This window comes from Sarcophilus harrisii, chromosome 1 (genome assembly GCF_902635505.1).
Source record: "Sarcophilus harrisii chromosome 1, mSarHar1.11, whole genome shotgun sequence".
In the NCBI taxonomy this organism is placed as follows: domain Eukaryota; kingdom Metazoa; phylum Chordata; class Mammalia; order Dasyuromorphia; family Dasyuridae; genus Sarcophilus; species Sarcophilus harrisii.
Genome location: NC_045426.1, coordinates 334398725 through 334411214, shown reverse-complemented (window position 1 = coordinate 334411214; position 12490 = coordinate 334398725). Strand labels below are relative to the sequence as shown.

At 38.4% G+C, this 12490-nt stretch overlaps 1 protein-coding gene across 2 annotated transcripts in view; it reads right to left on the bottom strand.

The window, feature by feature from the left end:
* CACNG3 (calcium voltage-gated channel auxiliary subunit gamma 3) overlaps nucleotides 1–5867 on the bottom strand; it is a 121532-nt gene extending 115665 nt beyond the window's left edge. Inside the window, exons 1-2 of one of the 2 annotated variants that reach the window (XM_031945587.1) lie at nucleotides 5742–5867; nucleotides 4452–5068 (exon numbers count right to left, since the gene is read on the bottom strand). In XM_031945587.1, coding sequence (XP_031801447.1) covers nucleotides 4452–4662 — 211 coding nt within the window. In that variant the 5' untranslated portion in view covers nucleotides 4663–5068; nucleotides 5742–5867. Of the gene's footprint in view, nucleotides 1–4451; nucleotides 5147–5741 lie in introns of those variants that run through there. The other variant, XM_003761878.2, reaches the window with a different exon arrangement.
* Nucleotides 5868–12490: the final 6623 nt, after the last annotated feature.

The following is a 12490-nucleotide window of genomic DNA, read 5'->3' as shown; positions in this document are numbered from 1 at the left end:
TCTCCTCTTCTTCATCTCCCTAAAATGCCAGGGCAGAAAGTATGAATATTCCAGGGCTTTGCCCAGGTTGAGAATGAACACCTTTTTGAGAAGAAGCTCAGTTTAACAGAAAGAACACTAAATTGGGAAACATTGATTTAAGTGATAACACTGCCATCTTCCAGATTTGTGATTTTGGCCAAATCACTTGAGTTTTCTGAGTCTATTACCTTATCCATAAAATGGAGAGAATAATACACTATCCTTTTCTGTCTCCCCTCTGAGATTACCTACAAATTTATCTCATACATGCACATATGTATTATATAGAATATATAAATACATGTTGATGTTATGTATCTATTAATAACACACATATACATTCATATTATAACACACATGTGCATATACACACGTGCATATTATTATACATACATATATTAACTTATTTGCATGTTATCTTTTCTATTAGAGTGTGAGCTTCTCAAGGGCAGCAGATGATTTTTCTTTTATTTGTATCCCTAGTGATTAGTGCAGTGCCTAATACACAGTAAGTGCTTAATAAATACTTGTTGACTGCTTCACTCTTACCAGATAGATCGTTGTGAAGAGCCAGTGAAATAATGAGTGCAAAGTTCTTTTGAACCACAAAGTGCTCAGTAAAAGAGAGCTCTTGTTTCTATTGTCTGGATTCTGAATAAAAAGGAGGAAAGGGGAGAAGTCCCAGTGGACTTTCTTAGAGAAAATATTGGGGAAACTAAGAAGGTGTCCAAGCTAGCTTCTCTGTCAGCAGATGGATTGAGAAAATAGCATGAGCCTGTTACATTGTGGTTGTGAGCAGTTTCTGTGGGTAAGTCACTATCTTAGTAGCAGAGACTGGTTCTGCCTTCTTTCCCCATTCCAGGATCTGTGCATGCAGCTGCGGCAAACCATACCTGATTCCATTGTACTGCTAGAGACCCTGGTAGGAATTCTTATCCTGGTGCCCTGGCAGCAATGCATTTTGAAGCTTCAGTCAGTGGTAGGCAAAAATTCCCTAATGTGACTGACTACACTAGACAATCACTGTAAACTTTTGCTTTGCTCACATTTAGAGGAAAAATTGATGTGGAATAATATGCTACCATTTGGATGAAGTAAGAATGGATGACGTCAGAGCTTTGTGTGTTACTAATATATGAATATGGAAAGGGGCGTTAGAATAGAGAACATAAAATGTTGATGTTTCAATAGAGTGTTAGATAATTAAAAATTAGGGTATCAAGACCTGGCAAGAAACCATAGAATGTTAGAACATGGTGAGAGTTGGTAGGGACTTTAGGACAAAGAACATCAAACATCAAAACTGGAAGATGACTTAAAGATCCTCCACTAATCCTAGTTTAAAAGATACGGAAACAGAGATGGGACCTAGGTGTCCTGGCTCCCAGTTCAGCATTACTTCTACTACACCAAATTGCTTTTCAAGTGCCTTTTTCACAGCTGCAGCCTCACAAACTGCAAATTTGTAGTATTGAAGACCGAAGTAATTTTAGCTGTGCTACAATCAGGACAACAGTTTTCCATGGTGTCAGGACTATGGGAAGAAGGCTGAGAAATGATGTAATATTACACTGATAAGTGAAGTCATAGCACTAGCTACTGAGGCATTTGCACAAAGGCATTTTTCCAATTAGTGTGTGAAAAGCACGCTATTAAAAACAAAAATAATAGCGTGTATATGGGTCTTTAAGGTTGTCAAGGGGTGGGGTGATGATAGGAAGGTGGGCAAGGGCCATGTTAACCCTTTGGTATATTAAAAAGGTTGCTGGATTAGAAGCCAAAAGAGCCAGATTTTAGAACTATACTTTCACTAACTATATATGTGATGACCTTGTCCAAGTCTTCATCCACTCTTACCTTGTTTCTTCAAAATGACAATGTGTTGTGTGTGTGAGGGGGAAGGGATGTTTGACTCTAGGATCCCTAAGATTGCTTCTAGCTTTTATATTCTGCCTCTGTGCACAATGGCATTGTCCGATGGAAAAATTCTAAATCAGAATACTTGGCTCTTTAACTAAGCAAGACTTTGGGCAGATAACTTCCTCTGTCTGGGTCTCAATTTCTCCATTTGTAAAATGAAGAATTTGGACTGGTAGATTTCTCAGGTGCCTGCAGCTTTATATTTGTTGCACCTGTTCTCTTCTCCCATTGATGGAACTCTTAAAATTGTCTTACTTTAACTAATCTTGCTTCCAAGTCATTCATAAAGCTTTTATACTTAATCAGTAAGAGCAGCACAGTTGCCATGTTGGACTCTCATCAGTATTCTGAAACAGTTGTCGTTTCCCTGCCTTCTTAATCACTCACTTGGTTTGAGGTTTTTATTCATCACTATTGGTAAGTTACACACAAACAGCAACGCAGACATTTTTCAGTTAGTGGGTAAATGCCAGTCATTGAACAAATCAGCATAGAAATCGCATGGATAGAAGGAAGGAAAAGACCCTAGATTTCATAGACTCAAGGGATGTTAGATATAAGAGGTACCTTAAAAAATGACTGTTAGAAATTAAAAACACCTTAGAACACATCACATTAGATGTTGGACCCAGAAGAAACATTTGGACATAAAGAACATAGAATGTTGAAGCTGGAATAGACTTTAGAAGTCGATTAATCCTATCCCCTCATTTTGAAGATGATAAAATCGAATTCCAGAAAGGGGAGATAACCATTCTGGGTTGTAGTTCCAGAGACTTCTTCAGGTGTGCCCATCACTATGGTTGTTGCTCCAGGTTATTCAAAGATTCATCAGTGATTCTAAAAGAGCCTTAATTCTGGCTTTTTATTTTGATTGATTGATATTCCTCTATGCCCTAAAAAGCTTTGCTTTTCTACACAATCTGCCTAACAGTTTCTAGTGGGTCTTGGATATTGCCCTATCCCCCCTTCAAACATCTTTTTTCTACAGTTAGAACAAGTTTTATAAGAACAAGTTTTATAATAAGAAAGATTAACCAGGACCTATTACCATAGCCAAACAAATACCTCTGGGAAAGACAAATATTTGGCCTATATTCTTAATTACATTTTGGAGGATATCCTTCTAGTTTCAGCCAAAGACAAATTTTGACTAGAAAAACCAGTTGCGATGCTGCTGCATCTTGAGGAATCATAGTTACATTTAGATTTATAGAATAATAAAAATCCCATAATCATCAAATCTTAGAATCACAGAATATTAGAACTGTAGAATCATAGCATCACAGAAGTGACCTCACAGAGTATCTAAATCAATCCATCTACAAAGCATTCTTTCCTTAGATGACGTATCCCAACAAGTGGCCATGCTTTAGCTTCCAATGACAAGTAGCTCACTACCTTCAAAGTATTCCAACAATGTAAATGTAAAGTGTCCATAAGGACAAGTGTGTGTGTGTGTGTGTGTGTGTGTGTGTGTGTGTGTGTGTGTGTGTAAGGATAGGATTGGAGGAAAGAAAAAACTCTACTTTTTTGGCAATAGATGGTTTCCTGGGAGTTGTCATCCTGACTGCTGAGGTTTCAGCTTCCTTTGATTTAGCAGTGGGTGGTTGATACCCTGATGTGAAATAGGAGGGAAAGACAATGAAGTTTTTCCTAAGCTATTGTGTGTGTGTATGCCCGGGTTTAGCAGGAATGTAAGTTACCATGACAGTGTATGTCTTTGAAGGGTGTAAGATATGGGAATATAGGGAGGGATTTATAGGTTTAAAGGGTTGATGAAAGGCACCCACTTTGGAAAAATTTACACTACTTAGGATTTCTGTTATAGAAAAGGATGGAAAACAATTTCTGTTATACATTGCACCCAATATGATGCAATGGAAAGAATGCTGCATGCAGAGTTAGAAGTCTTAGGTTAGTTAGCTGCCCAGTTGACCACTTAATATTTCTGTGACCTTGGGCAAGTTATTCTGAACCTCAATTTTTTTTCCTTTGCCTGTATCCCAAGGCTGTTGGGAGAAAGGCACTTCATAAATTCTGAAGCGCTATGTAAACGTGAGCTTTCAGGAGAATGCTTTCTCTGGATAACTCCTGGCGGGCAAATGCAGATGACAACTAGTACAGGGAGGACCTTGGAAGCCAACACCTCCCCCTTCCTCCCCCCCCCCCCCCCCCCAAGCTCGGAGAAGCCTGAAAGACATTGAAAAGATCTGGGCTTTGGCAAATTGACTTCCTTAAACACCGTTGCCACCTACAGTCCTGTGGCGTCCCAGGCCAGCATGGAACCATTCTCTCTACCTCACACCGCTTTCACATCTCTTGATACCATTCCGAGTCTACCGTCTCAGTTAGCCCGAGTACTGGACAGCTAAATCTTCACAGCAATGCCCTAAACTAAACACTCCCGCATCCTCCACCTCCCACTCCACACCCCCTACTGTCCCCATCCCTTGGCTCGATAGCGTTTGGGAAACCTTGAGAGTCAGTGTGAGGAAAGATGTAAATACCTTCCAGGCAGCAGGTCCTCCAAAGCCCTGAATGGGTCATGACTTCCTCGTTCTTCCGACTGGTTTCGTTATCACTTGTAGACTTAGTCCTACATACGCCTCGGGAATACAGCCAGTAGTCTGTGCCCACCGCAATGGTCATTAAACTAAACGCAGCGAAAGCTCCCACAGTGGTGATCAACATCTGGATACCTCTGTCACACATCCTCATAATTCTTCATGGTACGCTGGTAGATTGGGGGGTGGGGGAAGAAGTGGAGGGCGGGGGTCCGGGGCGGGGATGGGAGGGAGCTGACTTACCCCACAGCTAGACAGCTGGGGCAGGCTGCTACCCTCGGAAATCCCAGGGCAAGCTCTTCAAACAAGCAGGTTCTTCCTTTGCTTGGGGCTTTGGCAAAGCTAGGACTGGTGCTGCCTGTCCGGGAATGGTCTCTCTCCAGCCCGCCGCCTTCTCTATTCCCCTCCGAGGGGGACGGGCTCCACCAGGCTTGCCAGCATCTCCTGGTCCTCCCCAGAGTACCCGGGACTCCTTTCATTCCTCTCGGGCCTCAGGGCTGGATTCCGTGTGGGGCATGGCCCCTGTGGTGGGAGTGGAGGGTTCCGGGATGCTTGGCTGTCTGGGGAGGATCCAGGCGAAAGAGAATCAGAGAGGTGGCAACTGGACTGTGTGCGTGCGTGTGCGCGCTTGTGTGTGTGTGTGTGTGTGTGTGTGTGTGTGTGTGTGTGAGAGAGAGAGAGAGAGAGAGAGAGAGAGAGAGAGAGAGAGAGAGAGAGAGAGAGAGAGCGCGTGGGGAGGTGGGTGGGTGAGTGGTGAGGGCGGATGGTAAAAAAATAGCTGTTATTTCAGCTATGGGGACCAGCCCTTGAGAGGAGTGCCCTCGCCTTTCCCAGCCTCAGGAAAAGCTATCTGCATGTTCCTAAAGCCCCCGCCCAGTCGAGGAGGAGATGCTGTCCAGGGGACATAGCCAGCTGGACCTGGCTAGAAGGCAAAGGGATCTGTCTATGGTCCTGAATGTATGGCTGCCACGATTCTGCAATCCAGCCACCGGACTAAAGTTGTGAGGTGTTAGGGATGGCTTGGGGTTGATGGGATGACTCTGTGTGTGTGTGTGTGTGTGTGTGTGTGTGTGTGTGTGTGTGTGTGTGTGTGTGTGGGTTGTATAAGTGATGGTTAAAACAGTGCAGACTGCTCTGGTTCCTGTTCCCAGAAGCCAACGGCCTCAATCCCACCAAGACACCAAAGTTTCTGGGGCCAAAAGGAAGCTCCTTCCCCCCCAACCCCTGACTTACCAGTTAAGTTTACATCTTGCTGCGGGCTCCACCAGAGCCCACTGATGCGGAGAATGAAACCCAAGAGAAGACTCCTGCTTAAAGGGACAGGCTGCTCTGGGGCGCTCTACCAGCCCGGCAAGAAGTGTTGTCAGCACAGCTGTGTGTAGTCTGTCTCAATTTGTCCCCACAAAACAAACCAAGATGTCTACCCTTCTTTCTCTGGAGTTCTGGCTAACACCAGATATGGCAACAATAACCTATATGGTATTTCTATAGGTTACACACATAAATGTGTGTATGTATATGTTTATATATATATATATATATATATATATATATCCATACACATATATTGAATGGCCAGAGGAATTTGTGTCTTTGTAGATTACCTTTACAACATTATCTCTCATTTTCTCACACTAGAAACCAATTAACAGAATATCGGATTTTTGCATCTGAAGCATTCATAGTTAACAGATTTTTTAAAACCCTTACACACCTTCTCTAAATTCAATAAGAAAAGCATCATAGAACTTTGAATGTCAAAGCTAGAGGAAATTTTATAATAATAATAACAATAATAATAACATATTTAAAGAGTCCACATTAAAGTTTATAAGGATCTTTTCTTTTAACAGTCCTAAGACATTAAACGGTAAAATTATTCATTTAACAGATGAGGAAAGAGCTTTATTGAGGTTAAGTGACTTGTCCAGAATCACAATAACTAGTCATATTACCAATCAAGAATCTCATCTGATTCCAGGTTCAAATTGGAAATAGTTCCAATGCATTGTGCTACAATTCTGTGCTCTACTTCAGGGCATCAAATATAAAAGGTGAAAAAAGACCTCAAGAATAATCTAGTTCAAACCTGTCATTTTACAAATGAAGAAAATAAGATACTAATTTGGAAAATGAATAATCTAGAACCTAGGTCTCCTGGCTTCCAATCAATCCAGTGTAAAAACCATACTAGAAATGTCATTGTGGCTGTTAAAGCCTAGGGACAATCAAGATGTGAAAGGAAATAATTAAGTAGGCTTGTGTTAATGAGATTTTTGTAGGAGGAGGAGAATGTGTCACCTTTAGAATGACAACTTACTATTATATGGTTAATAATTTTCTTTTAAATTAATGCCATAGCAAAACAAAATGACCCAGAAGTCAATTGAGGAATGTCAATAATTCCAAAACTGAGTGATATATGAACCAGATCAATATGTAGCTAAGATTCTCTAACCAAAATAAAAAAAAAATAAACTTTGAAAAACTTTCTAAAATAAGCTTGGTCAAAAAAGTCCGTTTTGTTTCATAACAGCCAATCTTACTTCCCAAATGCTTCTCATTTCCTTTATAAAATTAAGAGTTTGGATCAACTGGTCTCTAAGATCCCTTGAAGTCCTAGAATTGTGTATTATAAGGTTCTCTCCAGTTCTTATATTTTGTGTTTTGTATTCTAAAATTCATTACATCTTGTACCTTTTATGTTTTAAGGAACTTTTCAGCTTTAACAATCTATTGTTTTAAGATTTATTCCAGTCCTAAGATTCTTAAAGACTCACAGAAAACAAAATAAATGTATATTTGTTGTTACTGAACCAACTAATATTTTGCTATTTTCCTAGCTCAACTTTCTTTTCTTTTTCTTTTTTTTTAGATCGTCCCATAGCTATTTGTTCATTTGTTTGTTTATTTTTATTGAATCTTTTTATTTACAAAACATATGCATGGGTAATTTTTCAACATCGACTCTTGAAAAACTTTCTATTCCAAATTTTTCCCTTCTTCCCTCTACCCTCTTCCCAGATGGCAAGTGGTCCAACACATGTTAAATATGTTAAAATATATGTTAAATTCAATATATGTATACATATTTATATAGTTATCTTGCTGCACAAGAAAAATTAGATCTAGAAAGAAAAAAAAAAAACCTGAGAAGGAAAACAAAATGCAAGCAAACATAAACAAAAAGTGTGAAAATGCTATCTTGTGATCCACACTCAGTTCCCATAGGCCTCTCTCTGGGTGCATATCGCTTTCTTCATCACTGAATAATTGGAACTGGTTTGAATCTCATTTTTGAAGAGAGCCACATCTAAAAGAATTGATCATTGTATAGTATTGTTGTTGAAGTGTATAATGATCTCCTGGTTCTGCTCATTTCACTTAGTATCAGTTCATTTAATATCAGTTTCTCCAGGCCTCTCTGAAATCATCCTGCTGGTCATTTCTTACAGAACAATAATATTCCATAACATTCATATACCATAATTTATTCAGTCATTCTCCAATTGATGGGCATCCATTCAGTTTCCAGTTTCTTGCCACTACAAAAAGGGCTGCCACAAACATTTTTGCACATGTGGGTCCCTTTCCCTCCTTTAAGATCTCTTTGGGATATAAGCCCAGTAGAAACACTGCTGGGTCAAAGGGTATGCACAGTTTGATAACTTTTTGAGCATAGTTCCAAATTGCTCTCCAGAATGATTGGATCCGTCCCAGTTCCACCAACAATGTATTAGTGTCCCAGTTTTCCTACATCCTGCCAACATCATTATTATCTTTTCCTATCATCTTATCCAATCTGACAGGTGTATAGTGGTATCTCAGAGTTGTATTAATTTGCATTTCTCTGATCCATAGTGATTTCATCTGAAAATTGTCTGTTTATATCCTTTGACCATTTATCAATTGGAGAATGCTAGCTCAGCTTTCAAGGATATTAGAGCCTACTTCTGCCTAGCAGCTTCCTGATCCTAATGATCTCTTCTTCCTCTAGCTCCTTTTGCATTTATTGTCTGTACCATGAAATTTACATATTGTTCATAGGGATAAAAGGAACCAGCTGAGTTGCCCAGTGGTTAGGAATGCCAACCTGGAGTCAGGGAGACTTGATTTCAAATCTGATTTTAGAAACTAACTAGCTGTGGTGATTCTTAGCCTCTGTTAGTTTAGTTTCCTTATTTGCAAAATGGGAATAATAATAGCACTACTTTCCAGTATTATGAAGATAGTAATTGTAAAATGCTTATAACAGTGCCACATAGTAAGCACTATATAAATGTTAATCTATTATTATCACAGGCTATCCTGTAGAATAGAAAAATGAATGAAAAATAGATGTTCTTTTGGGGGAGAGAGAAAGACTGAGAGAAAATAGTGAAGATATAGGATGTAGAATGAATTATGTTATAGAACACAAAACGTTAGTTGGAATAGGGTAGTAGGAAAAGTAGAAAGTAGCAGAAGATATGGTGCCAAACTAATTGAAATATGAAGTCTACCTTTGGGTGACAACTGGACAGATTCTCAAAAAATCAGAAAGCACTATTTGAAGATGATCTTTTGGAGCCAGAGGAGACTTCAGCAAAAATCTCAGTGCCTTTGCAAGTGAACCCAGAAATTCAATTCCAGGTGCTTATGAAAATACTCTTTTGATTAAATGAGATATTGTCATAGAAGGGATAAATAATACAATTCTGGAGTGCAAAGTTACCTTCTATATGTTGGAACTAAATTTGAAGCGATGATGATGAGGAGACCAAGTATTCTTCTTTTATACCACCCCTCTCATTCAAACGGAAGCCTTTTATTGCCCAGGAGAATAATCTCAGAGATGGGGCCTGGAAGAGCCCCTCTGGCAATTCATTTATTCTGAACTTAATTCATTTCAATAAGCAATTTTAGCTATCTGTTGTGACAGATGTTGTTTTAGACAGTCAAGGAACTTTGGTCCCTGTTTTCATGGAGCAGTCCAATAGTCCTAACAGAGTAGCAGAGACAGGCATGGTTCAAGCCCTGCCTATAATAAGTAATGCCTATCACTTAACTTCTCAGTTCCCTAGACAAATCTCTAAAACTATAACTTGTAGAACAATTGCTAATCTAAGTTATAGAGAATATCTTGATCTGGAATTCCTCTCCCTATACTGAACACTTCAAAGATCCATATTAAAAAAACACATTTTCCTGAGATTCTTCCTCTTTTTTCTCTGTTTTATATTCCTGCTTCTCTACCCACCATATTTTATTTTTCTCTTTTCCATCTTCTCTGTCACTTTTCTTTTCTCTTTGTTCTGTCCTTTCTATTCTTTCATTTCTCTCTATTTGATTCCCTCTCCCTCCTTTTCTTTTTCCTTTCTAAGCTTCCCTTCTCCTTTCTTTGTCCCTTTCTGTTTCTTCCACCCTTCCAGTTTCCTTCCTCCTCCTCTCCTTTTTTTCTCTCTTTCTTTCATTTCCCCTTAGCCTTTTGCTTCTCCTCTTCCTTCAATCTATGCCCCACTTTTTATCCATGAGTGAAACCTAGGTTATTGATATGGGCCATCTTCTCATCTTCTTCTCTCTATTGATAAATTCATAATTATCATCTCTATATAGAACTTCCATATTATATTGGGTATTGCTCACTTAGTGTCCTGTAGACATCTCAGTATCAGCATACTCAAAACAAATTATTGTCTTTCCCAAAAATTCACCTCTTTTCTTAACCTTCCTAGTTCTGTCATGAGGGTCTGCAAACTCACCAACCTCCTTAACTCTTCATTCTCCCTGAATCCTCATAACCAAACAATTAACAAATCTTGTTGATTCCAATTCCTCAATCTCTCTTATGTTCTTCCTCTTTTTTTCTATTCACAAATTTAGCATTCTAATTTAGGTCCTCATCTTCCTCTAAACCAATAGTTCTCAGTGTATGGGTTGAGCCCTACTGGGAGTCTCCTTTCAAATCAAAACTATGTTCATAAAGACAATAGGATATGATTTACCTATTCATTTTTTTCTCTTCTTTCCCCCTACATAAATGTATGATACTGAGTTGTTGTTGTTGTTGTTGTGTGTGTGTGTGTGTGCCTCTACTTCAACCAAAATCAAAACAAAAATTTATGCAGAAACAAATATGGAATCCAGTTATTACCAATCAAGCCAGACATCAGAGATTTGCCAAAATATGTAAAACAATGCAATTTTTCATTAGTTTTGTTTTGAAAGATAAAGCTATTTTTTATAACATAATGGATTTATCATTTTAATGAATTAATTTTTAAAGTATCCATTTAACTTTAACATTTTAAATATCATTAGATATAATCCACATAAACAAGAACTTTTTAGGGTCTTCAATAATTTTTATAAGCATGAAGAGATCTTGAGATCAAAAATTCTGAGAACTGATGGTCTAGACTATTTGCAATAGTTACTTAATTGATCTTCCTGACTCAAGTGTCTTTTTCCTCTGAAACCATCCTTCAAAATATTGCCAAGTGAACATTTCCTAGAGCACAGGTCTGACCAGGTCACCTCCTATTCAAAAATACCCAGTGGCTCCTTATTGCCTCTATGCTAAGATATAAATGCCTCTGTCACTTAAAGTCATTCACAATTTGACTTTGTCATATCTTTCCAGTCATATTACATATTATTCCCCTTTATACATTCTACTTTCCATCCAACTTGCTATCCTTGTATGCCACATTCCATTTATGGTTTTTGCACAAAGCACATACTATTTCCCTAGACTGAAAAGTCTCTCCTCTTACAATCCTTAGCTCCCTTCAAATCTCAGATTAAGTACTACATCTTAAAAGAGTCATTTCTCGAAACTCCCTGCTAATTCCCTACACTAGTTAATTTTATAACCTTGCATATATCTTGTACTTACTTATAAGCATGTGTTGTTTTAAAATTTATTTTTTAAATGAACAACAATTTATTTTCTCGCTACTTCCTGCAATTGGGAGGGAAAAAAAGTAGAAAAACAATCTCCTTGCAGCAAATATACATATGCAAATTTCCACATTGGCCATGTCCATAAAAATGTGTCTTAATCTTTATTCTAAGTCTATCACATCTCTGATAGGAATGTCTCATCGTGGGTTCTCTGGAACTGAGCCTGGTCATTAAATTAATCAGAATTCTTAAGTTTGTCAGAGTTGTTTGTCTTTATAATGTTGTTATTGTATAAACTATTCAAATGATTCTGCTTACTTCACTCTGTAATCAGTTCTTAGAAGGTTTCCCAAGTTTCTCTGAAACCTTCTTCTGAGGGATTCATACGAAGAAGCAAAAAACATTCTGAACACACATGCAAAAGAACACAAGAATCTAGCTGAAGCTTTATTGACTTATGAGACTTTGGATGCCAAAGAAATTCAAATTGTTCTTGAAAGGAAGAAACTAGAAGTGAGATGATAAAGCTCTTCTTATGGATTTTTACCAGATTTTATTTGCAAGAATGTAAATCTAGCAGTGCAGTAGTCTCATTATACAATAGTTTTTGTTGAATCAGAAACCTTTGATAAAGTGGAAACCTTATCATTCCTTACATGTTAAGGACCATGCCTAGGTGAAGGGGCAGGTCAATTCTCCGAGAGTCTTCACAGCTGTGAATCATAACACTTGAAGGAGTTGCAAAGCAGCCTTCTCAGATGTTCCTGGTGGATTGGGAATGAAATAAATTGGAGGCAACAGGAAGAGGAAGAAGATCAGACAACACAAATGCCTCTCAGTCTCCTTGTATCATCATCATCCTCTCATATGAAGAGATCCATTCTACAGGTCAAAGTTAGACTTCCAGAAGCTACTGGCAGGTAGCTCCTGTATCACAACATTACAGTACAATACTATTTCATTACATACATATACCATAATTTGTTTAGTCATTCACTAGTTGATTGGCACTCCATATGTATGTGGAGACCATTTTTTTCTTCATATATCAAGTGCCTGACACATAGTAGATACTTAATATGTTTACTTTTTTGTTG